General features: G+C 39.2%; 1 protein-coding gene across 1 annotated transcript in view; it reads left to right on the top strand.

Annotated features, from left to right (window-relative positions):
• The window catches only part of CFAP58 (cilia and flagella associated protein 58), a 99293-nt gene that overhangs the window by 25653 nt on the left and 52562 nt on the right, over positions 1-21078 (top strand). The window contains exons 10-13 of the mRNA XM_072805401.1: positions 9944-10105; positions 10892-11038; positions 17498-17638; positions 18408-18631. Coding sequence (XP_072661502.1) covers positions 9944-10105; positions 10892-11038; positions 17498-17638; positions 18408-18631 — 674 coding nt within the window. The remainder of the gene's footprint in view (positions 1-9943; positions 10106-10891; positions 11039-17497; positions 17639-18407; positions 18632-21078) is intronic.

Here is a 21078-nt window from a genome sequence, read left to right as displayed (position 1 = left end):
GGGGGTTTATGATGTCAGGAGGGGGCATTGGAGGAAAGCTTTTAAAAAAGATTTTATCCAGCTATTTGCAAGAGTGAGAGTGAGAATTAATGGGGTGGGGAGTGCAGAGAGCCGTCTGCTAGGCTCGATCCCAGGACCCTGAGATCACGACCCAGGCAAAGGCAACTGCTTAACTGACTGAGTCACCGAGGTGCCCCTGGAGGAAAGTTTTAAGTATGAGGCTTAGAAGAGGTTTTGGGAGAAAAGACTAGTTTAATGAGATTTTTTTTACCCCCTGGTAAAATGTTATCTACTTTACACCATAAGCCCTCTCCTTTATCTCCTCAGTGAAATCTACAGTGTTTACCAATGCTCTTGTATGTTATTTATTTATTTATTTATTTATTTATTTATTTATGAGTGGAATCTCAGTGAAGATGACAAGGACAGCCACCATTTTTTTTTTTTTTTTTTGACAGCCACCATTTGAGTGATAAACATTAACAAAGTGGGGGACCAGCTTTCCTGTTAGAAAATCAGCTTCTTCCCGCTTAGGCTAAATAAATGCTGAGCAGATGTTTGTTGAACATAAGTTTGGAAGAACACAAATACATATGCTCAGTCTAGCCCTGGCTGGACGTGTCTTCCTTGTCAAAGATCCCCCAGTGATTCTCATAGCCCTAATTGAGGGCCATTGGAATACAGTGTGTTTCTCTTCTGACTTAATCATCTTACAAGCACCATTGATTGATTTCCTGATGCTGAGAAAACCATCAGTTGTCAGTTCAGGAACTCATATTCTACAGTCTGAGTTAGCCTAGCCCATCAGGCTCTGCATCCATTAGCTTAAGCTGTAAGAATTGACCCTTAAATTTCAGTGGTTGATAACAACAAAGATTTATTTTTGGCTGAAATTAATGGCCTTTGAGGGTCAGCTGCCACCCTGCTTCATGTCCCCTTTTACTCTAAGCTGATTCTGTTGGGATATGCTGGCCTCTTTCAGAGGGAAAACACTGTAATAGTGGACTCTGTGATGCTCTCAGAGCTTCTGCTGGTAAGGGAAGGGCACAAGGCAGGCTTGTCCACTCATATTCCCTTGGCCAAAGCAAGTCTAATGGCCAAACCCAACATCCCTGGGTAGGAGTATAATCCTCCTAAGGGAGTGGCACTGTATGGTGAGACGGTAAACATATCTGAACATATCATCTGTCGCAGCTCCTCCTTCACCCTCCTGGTACTCAGTCTTTCTCTACCCCTGGCTGCCATCACACTTTCAAAGTTCATGGTTAAAAATTCCAATGTGATCTTAGTATCACTCCCGGCCTTATAAACCTTGGTCACATCTCAGCAACCTGGGCCTGTGCTTTCTAACATTTTTTTTGTATCCTTAGTAAATGTAGAAAATAATATGTCTATATCTTGTGGGACGAAGGGAGAAGTGGTTCCGGGCTGGAGAGGACTACCCCAGGGAGGCCAGTTGCCCTGGTCCCACCACCTGGTATTTTGGTACATACCTCTAATCCATGCAAGACAAAGCAATTGGTCTACTGTGATTTATGGGACAGAGTCCAACCTTGTTGTTCTCTCTGCGAAGTCCTTCCTTCCCTTCTCTGCCTGGAAAACTCCTCTTTATCCTTCAATAATCCTCATCTCTGGGGTCAGGCCTGCTCCAACTCTCTCCTTTATGGGTTTGTTGGTAGCTCTGGAATGGCACTTATCATCCTGCAATTATTTTCTTTGCATATTTGTTTTTCCTACTTTACAGTGAGCTCATGGAACTAGGACTTCATCTCATTCATTTCTTCATTTCCAGTACGCTGGCAATAGTAGGCACCAATAAAGTTAAGCAAATGGATAGATGATGAGTTATAAAAAGGATGCTGTCATTTTTTAACATAGGATTATCTATTTTTTTGTTTCCTTGTCAAAGTGTAGAGGTACCAAGTTTTGCTGGTAACTGTTTTTCATAATCTCTGATGTTTAACTGCACAAGATCATATAATGTATTACTAAATTATTTAAGCACAAGTTCTTAACAAATTCTTTATCAACTACATTTTTTCTATTTCTTTCTTAACCCCTGATGGCATATATCAGCTGCTACAGCAACTTGCATCATCTTTGGACTTTTTTTCTTTTTTAAGGATTTTATTTATTTATTTTAGAAAGAAAGTGTGAGTGAGGTGTGGAAGGGCAGAAGGCAAGGGAGAGAGAGAATCTGAAGCAGGCTTTGCAGAGCCTGTCATGGGATAAAATCTCAGACCCTGAGATCATGACCTGAGCCAAAATTAAGAGTCTGATGCTTAACCAAGTGAGCCACCCAGGTTCCCTGGGGCTACTTATTCAGGACCTGCATATGCCCCTCCCCATATTTTTTCTTTTCTCTCTCTCTCTCTCTCTCTCTCTCTCACACACACACACACACACCCCTTATTCCCATAAAGAGAACATTCCTTTTCATGTATTCTGTTTATCGGGAGTTGACGACTGATACCAGGGGTTGGGGATAATGTCACAAAATTGTTGTTTTCATCTATCTCTGGGGTGAGTATATGTTGTCCCAAGTTTTGACTCAGCAATTTCTTTTGTAAGAACTCAATTTATGGAAAAATAAGAAATGCAAAGAGTTTTATAAAAGAATATTCTTTAACATAAATTGTGCCATACTTACCTGATAAAATATTAAGTATCATTAAAAACGTGTTTGAAAAATATTTTTTTTAAATGGGGAATACGTTCACAATATGAATCTGATAAAAACAGAATGCAAAATCATGTACATGGTTTGACCTAGTTTTATCAGTGTGCATAGGAGAAGGATTGGTATTTGATTTTGAGCTCTTCATATTACTTATTTTCTAGATAGGTACCAAATATTTTTTGAAGGAGTGAATGGAAAGTGTAATTAGAGATCTAACTTAACTACTCAAAGACTTACTTTTAAGTATTTATATTAAATTCTTCTTCAATAATATATTTATTATTATGGGACTTCCTTCACTTTAGATTCACTGGATGCATGTTGCCAGAATGGACAATCTTATCTGAATTATCCTTAGGAATTTTAGCTGTGAGTGACTTGCGGCCTGGTCTCTTCTGCCTTCTGGGCTGCAAACACAGTGTCAACATTTGCCTTCTGGTTCTTTCTGTTTAAAGAAAGAAAGGTGAAATCTTAGATACTGAAAGCCCAACATTATATTTTATTAATTTAACTTGGCATTTGCAAATGAGGAAGAAGATCCTTTTCTGTGCCAGAATTGGATGGCTCAGAATCCCAAACCTTTTCTTATGTGCTTATCTCAGTCAACACTTGCCATAATAATGCAGCATAATACACAACCACCAAATCTCACTGGCATGCAAAAATAAGCACTGCTTTATTTTTTTAAAATGATTTTATTTATTTATGAGAGAGAGAGAGAGAGAGAGAGGGAGAGAAGCCCGACTCAGGACTCAATCCGAGGACTCTGAGATCACAACCTGAGCCAAAGGCAGTCACTTAACCAGCTGAGCCACCCAGGCACCCCAATGCTTATTTCTCACACTTCTGCAGTTGAGAAGGAGTCGGGTGGTCTAGGTTAGGCTTGCCTGCACTTGGCTTGAAGCTGTGAGTTGGGTCTGGTTTTGTTCTACATGTTTCTGGTCTACCAAGATGCATGGTGTTCTCATGGGGAAAGGAAAGCAAAGGACAAACCCAATCACACGGGCACATTTCAGGGCTCTCTCCTTGCCTAATGTCCTCTGACATCCCATTGGCTTTGACAAATCACATGTCCAGGTCCAACAGCAAAGGGAAGACTCTTCCTGTGGAGATGGCAGGAACAGGGAGAGGGAGTGAATATTTGCAGAACCCTAAGATAATCTAGTACAGTAATTCAACACTTTTTATCCTCATGCTTTCTCCTCTGCTGCACTCTAAATTTTACTATTTAGTTAAATTACGAGGCACCAGGAATGGCATTATAAGTTGTGGTCCACCACATTTACTGAACTTTTATAAATTCTGGGTAAAACCATTCCTGGTTAATCATTACATCCATAGCACATTTTGCACATTATGCACTTGGCTCATTTTAGGACCCCTCCTTTCTCATCCTAAATATTAAACTGGCTATTTCCTTTCCAGACATTTTATACGCCAAAAAGCATCCTTTCACAATGAATCCTTACCTCTAGGTTCCTTATTTGCCTGTTACAGTGTCATGCAAAACTCTCCCAGGCAAAGGTTCTAAGAAACTAATCATAATGTGCTTTCAGGGGCTTAGAAGTAAGTGAGAAAAGCGAAAGTTGATAAAAAAAAATATTGTTGATTAAATAGGTACTTCATGATGAAAGAAAGCTCCTGTTTGGTATTAATTTGAAATTTTATACAGAGGATCTTTCATAGACAAAATATTAGCTTTATGTGTCATTCTAAAATTAGTATACTAGGGCTTACTATTTTCCTGAATTTGTTCCATGGAAAAATCAAATTGATTTGTTAAGTACTAATATTACATAACATGACAGAATATGAACACATCATGATAATTTTTATTTATTAAATTGTGATCTGCTAGGTACTTATAGGATGGAGCAAATATATGATCTTCTGACTTAAATTCTCATAATAGCCCTCTGAGGTAGATATGATTATGTCTCTTATTTAATAATATGATGTAATATGTTATTAAGAACAGAAACAGAGGTGCCTGGTTGGCTCAGTCAGTAGGATGTGTGACTCTTGATACCGGGGTTGTGATTTTGAGCGTCACGTTGGGTGGAGAGCTTACTTAAAAAACTAAAACCTTAAAAAAAAACCCCAGAAACAAAGACGTGCCTCTCTAAGGTGGAGAATAAAATAAAATAAGAAAACAAGAAAAATAGAGAAGTCTTAAAAAAATCTCACCTTGCCTGACCACATAGGGGTTTTTTTCCCCCAGAGAGTGGGTTTTTCAGTTTCATTATGAAGGTAAAGGCATCGTCAGCATTCAAACCATTGACATTGAGTCAGAAAAACTTATTGGAGGAGTTTATTATACTGATATTTCATCAAATGTAAGTTAAAGGGCTCCAAATTCAGTGACCTACTTTCTTATCCTGCCTTAGACTATGTGATGTTTTGACTATGCTGCAGATTTCCAGCATGCATTATTGATTTTTATCTCACTCTTCCTTCTATTGGCAGGTTGTTCTAACAGAAAAAGAAAAGGTAGTAGGTTATAAACTGGGACGGTACCGTCAGAGTGCACTGTAAGCATTTTCTGGGCTAGTCTGAAGTGGGCTTACAAAGGCTGGGATCTCCAAGTCTCCACCTGTAACAAAAGCTTTTTATTTTTAGGTGTGATTTCTCTCATGAGTTGTTTGGGGTACCTGAAGTGTAATCAATTAATTAAGCTCCAGTCCTATAGCTGGCATCCCATATTCTCTGATATGCCATTTGCAACAGGGGACATTCTGCTGACTAAAGGTTTTGCTCCTATTTAACAATCCACACATTTTATGAATTTTCAGGATTTGACATTGGTTTGAATCATTTCCATCGAAACAAATTGAGTTTCAACACTTAGAACTAAATTGCTTTGTAAATTGTCTTTTCCCTTAGTTTCAATATTTTTTCCCATTGTCATTTAACTAAAATACCTTTGATTTTCCTTGTATCATGATGAGTTCTTATTATTCCCAGCTTCAAGAAGCCAGAAGCAAGTGCCCTGTGATTTCCTGCACTGTTATGTGCAAAAAGATGAACCCTGCTACTGGATGCCCCCAAAAGAAATGCCCTTGGCCATATCCTTTCTCTGGAGCATTATTCTGTCTCTGAAAGGGATGATTCTTGTTATAACATCTCTTAAAGTGATTGAAGGAGCAATTTTTTTCTTTTCTCTGATGTGTGCTGCTTGATATTCTGAATGCTGATGATACCGTTCAAAGTATTTTCAATCCAATCATTTCACTGGCCCCAAAGAGGATGATCATGTCCATAGAAAGGCTAAATTTAATTTTTAATTTTTATTTTTAAGATTTTATTTATTTATTTATTTGAGACAGAGAGTGTGTGCATAAGCAGGGGGAGGGGCAGAGGCAGAAGGAGAAGCAGACTCCCCACTGAGCAGGGAGCCTGACCACTGGGAACTCTGGGAACTCCATACCAGGACCCTGGGATCATGACTTGAGCAGAAGGCAAATGCTTAACCAACTGAGCCACCCAGGCATCCTAGAAAGGCTAAATTTTAGTCCAAAATAGTGCCTTCCCCCCCCCCCCCTTTTTTTTTTAATCAAACGACAGATCCCCAGTAATGGATATCTTATTTAGGTTTTACAGTTATTTCTAAAACTTACACATTTTAGTTACCAGTGGTGGTACCTTAAAGACCACCTGCTACTCATTTTGAAGGAATCTACAGATAGGGATCAAAGAAATGATGGGAAAAGTAAAGAGGTTTCTTTTCATTTCAGATCAATCCACATACCTTTTCTCCAAATCTCCTTGTGTCGGATTTTTAAATTTTGTTCCTTCTAGGCCCTCAACCATTCTTACTCTTTGCTACTTTATTTACATACAAAGTGGACGATCACCTTTAATAACAATAAAACAGTGAAAGCATATAAAAATACTTGGTACGAATCTAGTGGCATACATTTAAAAAATGGGTTGAAATAGGTACTTCTCTCAAAAATACGTACATACATCAAGGTTTGACTTGAAGAGAAGTAGTAAATGTGAGAAGATCATTAACTATGGAAGCCACTAAAAAAGTTGAAGAATTTTCTCCAATACTCGCAGAGGGCCCAAAAACTTTAGAACTGAGGTTTTCAAACTTTGAAGAATCAAATAATTCTCTGGCTACATAACTTTAGAAAAGGTGCTGCTCAGGCACTTTGCATTCTTTTGGGAGTGATACCGATTGACCTTGCTTGCATTGATAGAGAACCCATGCCTTCCGTGGGGATAATGAGTAAAGACTCCAGGTCTGGGAGAGAGCTTGGGGTCTGATGTGAGTCCTTGGTTGGGATGGCTGAAGAATAAAAAGGAAGAGGTAGTTCCCACAAATTATGTAAATCCGAAATATTAACTGCTCAGATTATATGTGTACAACCATTCTCAGAAGAAACTATCCATTAACCTTCCAGTGTTTTTTTTTTTTAAAGATTTTATTTGTTTATTTGGATTTTATTCATTTATTCATGAGAGACATAGAGAGTTAGAGGTAGAGACATAGGCAGAGGGAGAAGCAGGCTCCATGCAGGGAGCCTGATAGGGGACTTGATCCTAGGACTCCAAGATCATGCCCTGAGCCCAAGGCAGATGCTCAACCACTGAGCCACCCAGGTGTCCCAACCTTCCAGTGTTTGATTCTCTCATAACACCTAATGCATGTCTTAGTTTCCTGGTTCTATTTATTCCTTGACTACACATTCTGTGGGGGAGTCATTCACTAGAGGTGAACTTGAGGATCCTCAGTCCTGCCATTGAAGAATAAATCCTCTCAATACTTGTTTATTGAGTAAATGAATAAATGGGTGAGTGAATGAATGGCTGAACAGAAAGATACTCTGTTCACTTTACCAAACTAGTAGAAACCTTGATATTAAAATAAAATGGAAAAGAAAGTTATAGACTTAGATCACTTGTGAATATGTACGCAGAATTCTAAATGAAACTCTAGCAAACCAAATTCAACAGTACATTAAAAGAATCATCCAGTATGACCAAAGAGGGTTTATCCTGAAACCGCAAGGATAGTTTTCTATTAAGAAAACTATTGCTGGCACTATGGAAATGTAAAGTGTTACAGCCATTTTGGAAAGCAATCTAGCAATATCTATTACAGTTAAAAATATATATGTCTTTTGAGCCAGATATTCCACTCCTGGGAATCCATCCCAACAGAATTGAAAACACAGTGCATAAGGACACATGTACAAAGATGTTTATTGCAGCAGGGTTCAGAGTGGCAAAAAAGTGGAAGCCAAGCTAATGCCCATTACAGAGGAAGAGCTAAGGAGATGATAGCTCAGCCACACTGTGGAGTGTTAAACCACCTTTAAAGAAAATGAATTAGACCTACTCTACAGGATTCTCCCAAGTATTATTGAGGGATTAAAAAGCATACAAATATATATTAGAAGATCACATTTTGCTAAAAAATAAAAACAAAACCTGAAAAGCAAGACAAAGGAAGATAAACAAATCCCTGTGTCTGAATATTTACTAGTTGAGTAGCTATGGATGATAATACTTTTTTTTAACTTTTTTTTGACTTAAATTTCCTTTGTAAAATGAGGGTGATAATAATGCACATCTCATAGGATTTTGTGAAGATTAAATGAGTTAATACATATAGAATGCCTGGTACGTAGAATGTGTCTGAGAACTATTAGCTATTACTGTGCTAGAAGGCCTGAGTAGAAGAATATGTAGAGTTCAAAGAAAAATGTGGATGAATACATACTAAATTGTTAATCATTGCTTTATATGTTGGTAAGGGGTTGATATGGGTAGAAGAGAGAAGGAAGGTCCAGATAAATAAGTAAAAGGAAAAAAATATTTCACACTGCTGAATTTATTTAAAATTATGGCACATGGGGCTCTGTACAAAGAAATAAAATTAAAATACTTGTAAAGGGAAGCATTTATTAGTAAGTGTATCAAATTAATAGACCCAATAAGAAAAAAATGGTACAAAATAATATATGCCAAAATGCATTTACTAAAATTTAATCCCATCCCTCCTTAAATATATCTAAGAAAACTTTGAAAGGTGTTTATTTAAAGATATAAAGGATAAATATATTAAACACTAGGCATCATTACCTCTGATGGGAAAACTTTAGAGTTTCTTGGAACGTATTTTCTGGCATACTAATTCCACAGATGGAACGAAAGGCTTATGTATAGCAGTGATTCGGGAGCATGTTGCTTGGAGGTAGCCCACACTTGAGTCCCACTGACTATGAACATGGCAAAAATCTAAGTACTTTTTGATCATTAGGTTCTAGATAAAATGCCTCCTCTTCAGAGGAAACTTCCCTGGCCATGTGACTGCAAGGACATGCCCTGCCCTCTATTATCTGTCACATTGCTGTTTATCTCCTTTAGCTGTAATCATTAATTAAGGGAATGCCACTGTGAGGCAGTAAAACTCTGGAGAATTTTCTCTTTGTATGTTCTAGCTTTTGTCCAGACCATAATTCCATTGATTCAATCAGTCCTCCTTGCTAAAGTTTTTCTTCTTAAGGAATTTTCGAAAAAGTTTGTCTTTAAAAAATCAATTTCTGTGGACACTGCAGCTGAGAGTCATGATTATGTAATTTCAACGGTATGGATTGCTTGTTGAGAAGTTATTGGCTCACGGTGGAATTCGGTGCCTGTGTTTTTCATACTTGCAAAAAACAGGCAGTTATTCTCACATCTCATCTTGCCTAGAAATGTTTTGAGCACAACAGAATGCATTTTTATGAAGTCCTTTGAGTTTCCCTGATGGAGCGAGTTTGACATTGGCAAGACAGCGTTTTGATTACTATCGATGTCCAAAGGCCACTTTTCTTTCTGGTGGTTAAATTTATAAAGCTGTGAGTGTGGCCAAACAGCTAAGTTATCTCTTATCTTTCTTAGTGCTCCATGGGAAGATCTGTTTAAACCCGTGCCTTTTCTTTTTCTTTTGTTTTTTGGTGGGTGGGTGTTCCCGAGAGGTTTTCAGAATTCAAAGAATTCCTTTATTTATTTATTTTTCTTCTTGTGATCACAAAATAACTGTGCTAAGCCTTCATGCTTGAGCAGAACTCTAGTGTGATAAAATGTATGTTTGCCCCTAATCAGCTGGGCTGAATTTCTGTGTTGTACCGCAGTGATTATAGCCTCAGTCAGATTTTCTACCAGCTGTGAACATTTCTACCAGCTACCCTTAGATCAAAATCTGATTGTCCCAAATTGATAACCACAGATTGGGTCTTTAACCCTTTCATATACTTCTTTCTTCTCCAGCTCCTCATGAACATGGAAGACATAAAAATCCGTGAAATGCAGATTTTTGACTACAAGAAAAAAATCGCTGAATCAGAGACTAAGTTAAAACAGCAACAGAACCTTTATGAAGCTGTGAGATCAGACAGGAATCTGTATAGCAAAAATCTGATTGAGGCTCAGGTAAAGAATATATTTATGTCTTTACATTTGACTCCTCCCCCCTTCTGGGTTTAAAGCAGTTTCTGTTTTCCTGATGGCAGAATTTAGAACAGGGCAAGCAAGAAATCTCAGGGAATTCACCTGAAAGAGAAGATCAGTTTGTGCAGAATTATCAGGTTGTTTGAAGTGGAAATGATACAACTCGATGGGATGTGAAGATCATGGTCCTGCTTTTAATTATTATGTAGAATTGCCATTCTCCTGTTTCTAATTTTTAGAGCTGCTAATAGCTATCATGACTCAGAGGGGAGCAGCATGCTCTTGTCATTTAATTGCAGATCTTTGCTTTGTAATCTTTTAGTTATAATGTTTGTTGTGGGGCCAATTTCTTCCTTATAAAATGAGGAATAGATGTGCATATTGTGTGTGTGTGTTTGTCATGTGTTGTGTTTTTGTGTGTGCTGTATGTGTTGCGTGTTTGTTGTATGTGTTGCATGCAGTATGTAGTGTGTGTTGTGTGTGTGTTGTGTTTTGTGTGTTGTACGTATGTGTTTGTTGTATGTGTGTTGTGTATGGCATAGTCATTACGCATACTTTGTATATATCTCATGAGAATATTTTGAGAGTTAATGCTATGAAGTACTTGGTTGATGGGCACAAGATACAAAGGAACAGCCCAGTGGTAATTGTTCAGACCATTGTTTTGAGAGAACCTCCTTTAAAAGCTATTGAATATGTATTGAATTCTATACAGATGGTGATGTCTATTTAATTCACTTTCAAAGATTCCTTCTTTCATTTTGTTAGGATGAAATAACAGAGATGAAGAGAAAATTAAAGATTATGACCCATCAGGTAGATCAGCTGAAAGAAGAAATCTCAGCCAAAGAGTCAGCACTTGTGAAGCTACATCTGGAACAGCAGCGGATAGAGAAGGAGAAGGAAACTTTGAAGGTACAGAACTTAGAAGAAAAGTGATGGACCAGAAGAAGTCTGTCTGTTTGCCCCACTCGCGGCAGGCTTCATGCTCACTGAAGGAAAGGGGACAGGGACAGCAACCAGGGACCCAGGAGGATGAGCTCTACTACCTCTAGGTCAGGCTTCCTTATGGGGAGTGCTCCCAGGTGGAAGGGGGAGGAGGCCAGTGGAGATGCATAAGTACCTACTTCACCTGTGCTGCTACCATCACATCAGCAGAAGAGAACATAGCAGGTGGGCAGTGCCCAAGAAGTCCTGGAGGTTACAGACTTGCTATAGTCCCTTTGCATTTACAGCCTGAGTCCAACACCCACATCCCACTCTTCCAAACTCCTCCTAAGATGGTGCTGGCAAGACCTTTTGTCCCTCTGCTCCTAATAGTTGTTTGCTTTATGTGCACCTGACTTTTCTGCCCACACTATCCTTAGCCACTCTTCCAGGGAACCACCTCTGTCTTCAAATTTATTACTAAGACAAATCCTTTTAAATCTATGAACTTAGCATGTTGTATGTCTACTAAGATAATACAAAAACTTTTTCCAAGTATACATACCAAATAATTATACCATTATTTCAAATGGTATAATTTCAATCCTTGAACCAAAGTTGTTTTACTATACACATTCACTAAACCTAATGTATTTTTCTTTTCCTATCTAATCCAATAGATTTCCCTTCTAATCCATTTGACCAAGAATTAAAAAGGAACTTCTTAGAGTATGAAAGTATTACTTTCATCTTGAAAATGTATATACAGAATATTCATGCATGTTTATGAGCTACTTGGAGGAACTATAGCAAATGAGAGACCTGGTGTCTTGGTTTCTGCACATAATAGTTTTCAAAAATAATTCTTTTTTTTTGTGTGAAGATTTTATTTATTTATCCATGAGAGACACAGAGGGAGGCAGAGACATAGGCAGAGGGAGAAGCAGGCTTCTCTCAGGGAGCCCGATATGAGACTTGATCCCGGAACCCCAGGATCACGCCCTGAGCTGAATGCCGACGCTCAACTGCTGAGCCACCCAGGCATCCCTGAAAGATAGTTCTTATCTTGAAAATGTGCAGCTGGTGTTGGACACTTTAATACCAAATTTCCTTGATTCCAAAATGCCATAGATTGAAATGTGCACTCTCAATTTCCTAATAGGTTTTGTCAACTTAATGATAGGTCTTCATGGAAATAAAACTACTACAGGAAATCAAGGCACATTTGGTATAAGAAAGATCAAAATACAACAGAAAAGATGTGATAATTGATATTTATCTGAGACTTTCATCTCCCCACTCTAGCTTATGATAAAAAAGGAATAAAAAAATTCTGCATTAAAATTAATTTCCATATGAAGAAACATAAATATATATTTTTTTAAGTTGGAAAATAGCCTGCATCTTTGCCCCTGTTCTCTTTGTTTGTAAAAATAATTTTGCAGATGGTAACTTGTTCCATCCCAAAGCCCGTAGTGGGATGTGTTTATTTACCATTGAATGAATCAGAGGAATCTTATAAATATTGCTTCACCCATGGGCCTCATGGACCCTTTGTTAGCAAGGCTTCCATTTAACTCTATTTGGTACATCATATTTTTCTTTTTATAGGATGACATCAATCCTCATCTCTTACATCCCCAGCTAATGTTCTTTTCAAAAGATTATTACCCCATAATGGGGTCCAAGGTGGAACTAACTGCCTTCTACCAAATTCTGCTTTAGAAAAAACAATATCCTAGGTAACAGATCAATTATTCCTAATTCTCTAGAGTTTGACTTTGGTTAATATTTGTTTCAGTGATGTCCTCCATCATCATGCATGTGTAGCTCCAAATAAGCAACATAATAAAAGAAAATAAAGGGCAAGAGGGCTCTGTTTTTTGGTCCAGGACTAGCAGAGCTGGGAGTGGGTGAACATGGTAGATGAGTATAAAAGATTTCTGCCCTGGAGAGTCTGCTCTAAATGGGGAATCCAGGGTCTGGAAAGCTTGGAGCCGTCGATTATAGAAAGGTGATTGCTTTGGACTTATTGTGAAGCCACAATGACTTTTCTCCCTAGCATTTCCCATTGAGGTAAGAATGAGGAATAGAAAAAGGATGTCCGCTTGCTTTATTCTTTGAGGTTATCCAAGGGTGACTTGCAATGGTGCTTCGACTGGATAATTTTGGCCTATCATGAAGCCTGTTTGACATTCTTTAGAAAAATATGACAGCTCAAATGTTGAGTTTCAGCCTCTTGACTTTTTTAGCCTCATATTTGAATCACGTTTCACACAGGTCTCTGGATTTCATGCATCTGAAGTTTGCAAACCAAAACCCCGGAGGGAAGGGCAGATTTTCAAGTAACCTTGCTCCAAGAGACATTTAGCTTATTATTATTGGGTTCTACAAAGCTTTGTGGGCACACAATCCCTCATGGAAGGGCAAGACCCCTATTCCCCCACCCTGTGTGGTAGACCATGAGACACCTTTTGATAGGACAACCTAATTTACTTCTCCAAGATGACAAACAGTTGTCCATAATAGATCATCTTTGTCCTCACTCATCCCCCTCAAAAGAAACATCTTGCTCCTTTCATGTTTCTTTTTCTTTCTCAGTTGCTACCCGGCCCTACTGACTCCTCAGTATTCTAGACATTGTCAGCACATTATGGTTATGACAGAATGTCAATAGTCCTCATAGACATCGCTGCATGTGTGTTCATCTGCCCATTCCGTCCCAGCCTTGTTTCATCAGTGCTGACGGAGCCATCTCATTTGGAGTGTCCTAACAAGCCCCTGATCTGCCTCATCACCTCCAAATCATCCCACATCATTCTGACAGCACTTTGATTCCTGGTGAATAATTCAGCAGCAGATTCTTTATGTCCAGAGCCCAGCATCACATTAGTGACTGGCTTCGGGACACCTTATCCTTTTACTGGGATGACCTGGATGGGAGAGAGAGGGAAAGCCTAATTATTCCCATGGCTGGAAAACTTTAGGTCTTAGATGTAAAGGGATGGTTTCTGTGAAATGCAGTGAATATTGGGATCATGTGCAAATGGGTGAAACACCTGTGAGTCTGATTCTTAATATGATTTATACCTGCAGCCAAATAGGATGATATATGTTCTGTAAACACCTGCCACAAAACTAATTGTGGAGTCAGTGACTAACAAGTGTGTCCTGTGAGTGTATTACAACTTCATACCACTGGTAACACCTTGAGAATTGTGGATACCCAATGGTCCACCCAGAACATTGCTTGATGTGCTTTTGGGCACATAGCAGTTACCATCTTTCCTGGGTAAGACAGCTCAGATTTATAGCTGCTAAATGCATTAGATTCAAGGTATTTTGTTGATGTTAACATTTGCTGCCATAGTCTAATGCCACATCTTGTTTACAGCCCATAAATTTATGACATAAGGAGACCACTCAGAATTTTGATATATTATGAAAAAAAAAACACAGCAATGCCAAACGCGTGAATGGTTTTACATTTCAGACAGATACTTTTACACACCGTTGATTGCATTTTAATATAACAGGGGTTTCATTTTGTTCTGCTGATGGATTCTGATCAGCTTTTGGCACTTAGGAACAGGGAAGGGAATGTTGCACATCTGGGAAAATAAAAGTTTTATTAAAGAAAACATGAGCCAAACAGGTATTTATGGCTGTCTTCATTGTCACCGTAACTGATGATAGAAAGAGAAATGCTGGTTCTTTGCTCTCTTTCCCAACAGGCAATCCCCCAAAGTGGTAAATACTAAGAAGATCTTTTCTCAATACTTATTTCCTTTTGCTTATCCCTGGACCAAAACATATTTTGTGAGTGAACAAACCAAATGTCACAAAAGAACCCTTTGGTTTCCCATTAGCCAGATACATTTCGTTTGTGACATTACATGTCTGATCCTAGGTGTGCTGTATCTTCTATTGTTGGAACAAAAGCTTGAGGTATGGAATTAATGGTTCTTGGTCTTCATGAGTCCAACTCAACTAGAGTTGGGTTGGGTCACAGGCACTTGCAAATATGAGGTTTTCTATCTCTTGGTGAACTTTCTGGGTGGGTGGGGGAGGGAGGTCCCAATGCTTCCTTGAAGGAAAAATGTATTACCTTTTTACTGTCATTTGCCAACCTGTTAGCCATTAAGAGTTGGGGACTTAATATCACTTTGTCATCTCCCTTATGTTTCCAGGCATGGGTGAAATCAGAGCTTTCTTCTCATTTGTTTCTTATTGTGCTGACCTGGTCTGTCCTTCCTATGTGGGCCTAGGACCTCTCAAGACATACTCTTCTTTCCTTTAGTGTGAATACCTCAGTGGCTCCCCACTGCATACTCTGTACAGTGTGTGGCACACAAAACCCTTCCCAGTCTGGCTCAGTTTTACCTCCTGCTATTCCCTACCTAACACTCTAATCCAGCCACACTGGATGCTTGGCTGTGTGGTGAACACACCAGGTACTTTACAGTTGCATGCATGGTGCATGTTTAACACCTTCCCCCAACACAAGCCTCTCCACTTAGGAAATATCTGTCAGTTGCCAAAGCTCTCACTAGTTCCTCCCTCTAATCCCTAGGCAGGCAGGAATTAGAAGCTAATTCCTGGGTACTCCCATGTCCTTTTTCACCCAGTAGATAGCATTTCCACTGTGATGTAGTTGGTTATATTTGTCATTTCTAATGGATGATGAGTCCTTCGGGTCTTACTTTTTTGTATTTCGCTTGGAATAATTGGGTAGTGATAGCTTCGGGAGCACAGGATTTGGAATCAAAAGATCTGGGTTGGAATAAACTCTGCTGTGTACTAGCTGTGTGACCTTGGGCAAGCTAATTTGTTTTTCTTTGTCAATTACACATTGCATTTATAAAATAAGATAAGAGTAGGGATAAGAGTAGCTTGCAAAATGCCTGGTATTATGCCTGAGGTATTTAGGTCACAAGCACTTGAGAATTGGAACGAATGTGTCCTTTAATGAGATGCATTTTCCTTCTGAAACTGACCAGTTCATGGTACCCTGTCCCCATGACTCTTACTATTTCCATATAACCTCAAGAGAGTCAAGATCTGAGCTCTCCAGAAAGCTTCCCTAACAACCATAGTACTTTGACCTCCTGTAGCATCAATTCACTGCGTGATACTGAAAAATCACTGCCTGGACTTGTTAATATTCACATAATACTTGTATATCTTATTTTCTCATCTAGATTGGAAACATCTTAGGAATAGGATCTATATATCTCTTTATACTGTGACATCTCTGCTGTTCCATCAAGACCTTTTATAAGGTAGATAGTTGGCTCCATCTTTGTTAATTTAATTTTTGCTTGCAACAGGCTTTATCTTTGTAGTTGATGTGCTGGTGGTGTTAGGACCATTACGGGAGCTGGTGCGTACAAAGGTCCTCCCCCATCTTCATCCCTACATCCTCCTTGGCACTATTCTTTGTGAATCCTCACCTTGTTTAGCTGGTAAGGGAAGAGCTGCTGAATACCAATGAAACCTCTGCTACACGTATATAGAAAAGTGATGGAAATCCCTCAAGGGCACAACTCATAGAATAAACATGATCATGGTAATGTGCACTGCTTTTTCTTTTCTTTTTATGAATTTATTTTTTATTGGTGTTCAATTTGCCAACATATAGAATAACACCCAGTGCTCATCCCATCAAGTGCCCCCCTCAGTGCCCGTCACCCAGTCACCGCCACCCCCCGCCCACCTCCCCTTCCCCCACCCCTAGTTCGTTTCCCAGAGTTAGGAGTCTCTCATGTTCTGTCTCCCTTTCTGATATTTCCCACTCATTTTTTATCCTTTCCCCTTTATTCCCTTTCACCATTTTTTATATTCCCCAAATGAATGAGACCATATAATGTTTGTCCTTCTCTGACTGACTTATTTCACTCAGCATAATACCCTCCAGTTCCATCCACGTCGAAGCAAATGGTGAGTATTTGTCGTTTCTAATGGCTGAGGAATATTCCATTGTATACATAGACCCACAGCTTCTTTATCCATTCATCTTTTGATGGACACTGAGGCTCCCTCCACAGTTTGGCTATTGTGGACATTGTTGCTATAAACATCGGGGTGCAGGTGTCCCGGCGTTTCACTGCATCTGTATCTTTGGGGTAAATCCCCAGCAGCGCAACTGCTGGGTCGTAGGGCAGATCTATTTTTAACTCTTTGAGGAACCTCCACACAGTTTTCCAGAGTGGCTGCACCAGTTCACATTCCCACCAACATGCACTGCTGTTTCTTTACAGGCTTGTGTGTGTGCATGTATGTGTGTGTGTGTGTGGAGCTTGTTTTGCTTGTGAGAGTGATCAAGCCAGGTTAAATGAAACATCAAAGGAGAATATAAGAACAACTGTGCCTCTAAATCTGGGCCATGAAGACCCAGGTCCTACTGCCCTAGAGCAAAAATTGTCTGTATCTTTCACTCTTTGTCAGGCCAAGCTGCAGAAACTAAGACAACAAGCTCTGGAGACCAAACACTTCATTGAAAAGCAGGAAGCGGAAGAGAGAAAACTCCTGCGAATCATTGCTGAGGCTGATGGGGAGAGGCTGAGACAGAAGAAGGAATTAGACCAGGTAGGAATATCTCCTCATTGGACCTGCAAACCTCATCAGCAGACATAACTGTTTGATTCAACTTTTCATGAATCCTCATTCTCCTCTAAGCTCTTGCATTCAATCTATTGGAAGAACAGTAATAGAAAGCCATCTTCTGTTGATTAATTATGAAACATTCACTCACTATTCAAGTCATATTGAGCACTTACTATCCCCGAGGCACCGGGGGATGCACTGGCCAACAGGAAAGTAAGGTCCCTGTCCTCAGGGAGCTTACATTCTAATACAAGACTAACTGCTCACATGTAATTGCAACTAATAATTACATAATTCTGGAGTTAGAAACTCAAAGGTATAATTAGGGGATTAGAAACTTAAATGCTTTCAGAGATTTGGCAGGTTGAAAAAAAGACAAATTGGCCAGTGTAAGACAGTAAGGAGTGGTGGAAACTGGCAAGAGCTAGCCCACCATAGAGTCATTCAAATTTAAACAATAAAATAATGGATTGGGAAAAAATCAAACACCCCAAACACCCATGGGCCAAGAAATAGTGGATGATGATGATGATGATGATGATGATGGATAATTTGTCGTACTCTTTCTCTTTCCAACGGGACAGCAAATATATGGGAGGAGCTCAGTGTTGACCGTGTAGCAGGATATTGCCCACTGGATGCCTGGCACACATAGGCCTTTGAGAAATCTTTGACAGAATGAAAGAGGCTGCCATAATGAAAAGTGAGACTTTTTGTTCCCTGATGACCATGCCTTTCCCTATTTTTCTAGGTCATCAACGAGAGAGATATCCTTGGGTCTCAGCTTGTTCGGCGCAATGACGAATTGGCTTTGCTCTATGAGAAGATCAAGATCCAACAATCTGTGTTGAATAAAGGCGAGAGCCAGTACAACCAGAGGGTGGAGGACATGAGAATTCTCAAACTCGAGATTAAGAAACTTCGCCGAGAAAAGGGAATTCTTGCCAGGAGTGTGGCTAATGTTGATGAACTCAGGTAATAGGAAGCCCTTCAGAGGTGAGGGCACTATGGTCTATGGGGAGCTTCTGAAATGACCTTATGTTCATTACTTGTTGGTCATGGAAAGTCTTTATCAAGTTGTATAAATTAACGTTTTATATGATGGAATTATTAGCAAATAATGAGAACAACTTTTCCGTAATTTAGAATCTACCTTGTACCCATTCTATGTCACACACACAAAATGGACTAGTTTCCTCTCAAGGGAATATAAGTGAGTGCAAAAAGATTTTTTATAAATGTCTTATGGATTTTATTTTACTTATTATTTTTAAAAAAGATTGTATTTATTTATTCATTCACGAGACACACACACATAGAGAGAGAGAAAGAGAGAGAGAGAGAGGCAGAGACATAGGCAGAGGCAGAAGCAGGATCCATGCAGGAAGCCCGATGTGGGCCGAAGTCAGGTGCTAAACTGCTGAGCCACCCAAGGATCCCTGTATTCTGGATTTTATTTTATTTGGTTTTTTAAAAAATATTTTATCTATTTATTCATGACACACACACACACACACACACACACACACACACACAGGCAGAAACATAGGCAGAGGGAGAAGCAAACTCCATGCAGGGAGCCCAATGTGGGACTCAATCCTGGGACTCCAGGATCAGGCTCTGAGTGGAAGGCAAGTGCTCAATCACTGAGCCACCCAGGCGTCCTTGTATTCTGGATTTTAAAAAAGAAATTTCAAGACAAATCACAGACCCAACCTAGTTACAATTCAGAAAATCATTTCCCCCATGAGCTCTTTAGAATTTAAGAAGGCAGCATGTAAGCGATGGAGCAGCAATATTTAAATTTAATCCTGGTAACATTTGCACATCTTTTTCTTGGAATTATACACAGAATGAAAAGAAGGGAAAAATTTAATCACTATTTGAAAACTCTGTTTCCTTAGAAGGTGGCCAAATTTTATATCTCACTCTTGATTTATCTTCTGCAGCTTTCACTTTAGCTTAGTGCGCCTTCTCTTGCTTTAAATCTTGCATTATACAAGATCTACTTCCCCTTTGGGAAAACATCACCATGTTTTATATAGGCAATTGCAGGAAACCAAATAAGAGGCCTGGTGTTGTCTCTGTATCTAACCTTATTCCCCATGGATTTGTAGATGAACAGTATCCTTGACCACCTTGGGACAAGGACACGGTTTGCATCAGCTTTTTAAATAAATTGAATTAGAAGATAGTTTTGATATTTAGGTGCAGTGAATATATTCAGGAATAGCAAGGGAAGTTGTCATTATCAAAGATGGATCAATACTTTTTATTTTTTTAGAGTCACTCGTTTTTCAGATGATGAAAGTAGTACAAACTCATTGTAGAAAACATGGCAAATGGAGAAAAAATGTAAAGAGGAGCTTAAAAAATCACGCATAAGTTTACTATCCAGAGATGCCACCATTGACATTTTGAAGACAAACAGATTCATTCTAATGATCTCGAAGATCATCACTAAACTTGCCAGCCATGAGTTATTTTTATTATATACACAAAGGACCAAGTTCTACCCATTCCTAGTCAGTATCGCTGGCTTGTAGATAATAGATTTTATTTTTTCTTTTCAATGGAAAGATAACTTACTAAAGATATTGGAGGCAGGCAGGTATGAATTCCAATCTCAGCCTTGCCACCCACAAGCTGTGTGACCTTGGGCAAATCCCTTAACTTCTCTTAAACTTGTAGTTAAAATTAAACATGAAAACAAACACAATGTGCCGAGCAGAGTCTTGAACAAAATAAGCTGTCAGTAGCAGTAGCTAATACTCTGACCCTCCTCTTCTGACGATACTCTAGAAGATTGAAGTGTTAAAAATATGCTTTTAATTCTAAGCAGCTTGTGCTGAGCTCCCTGTTGAGTGAACATCATGCAGTTAATTCTAATGGTTTGTCTTGCTAATGAGGGGAAGTTGTATTATTGGTTTAAATGAAGCAATTAAGTAAAAGAGATGGCTTGGTATTAGTAATCTGCACACCCACAGCAGACGAGGACAGATAATAATATCCTTATTGCCCATGTCAATGTGAGTGTTTGCCTCTTCTCCACCCCTCAACAAAGCAGCTTGTTCCATAGGGTGGCAGCCAGCTCACAGAGCACTGCGAATGGCTCTAGCACGGTGCCTATTTGCTAGAAATTCCTGCAGATTGGAGAAGTAGTTTTGAGCCAGAGCTAGTTCTTCAGGACTTTTGCAGCCATCTGTGTAGTGGTGGAACAGCAAATATCACTTCTAACTTGATTTTTCTCAATCCTGGCTGCACATTAGAATTACCAGGAGGACTTTACAACCTATAAAGCCCAAGTGACATGCTTGACCAATTAAAGTGGAATCTCTGTGGGGATTGGGTCCAGGCAAAGGTAGGTCACGCAGCTCCCCCCCAGGTGATTCCAATGTGAAGTCAGGGTGCAATGCACTGCC

This window comes from Canis lupus, chromosome 29, assembly GCF_048164855.1.
Source record: "Canis lupus baileyi chromosome 29, mCanLup2.hap1, whole genome shotgun sequence".
Taxonomy (NCBI): domain Eukaryota; kingdom Metazoa; phylum Chordata; class Mammalia; order Carnivora; family Canidae; genus Canis; species Canis lupus.
The sequence above is the reverse complement of the archived record's forward strand: the minus strand, read 5'-3'. Positions and strand labels throughout refer to the sequence as shown.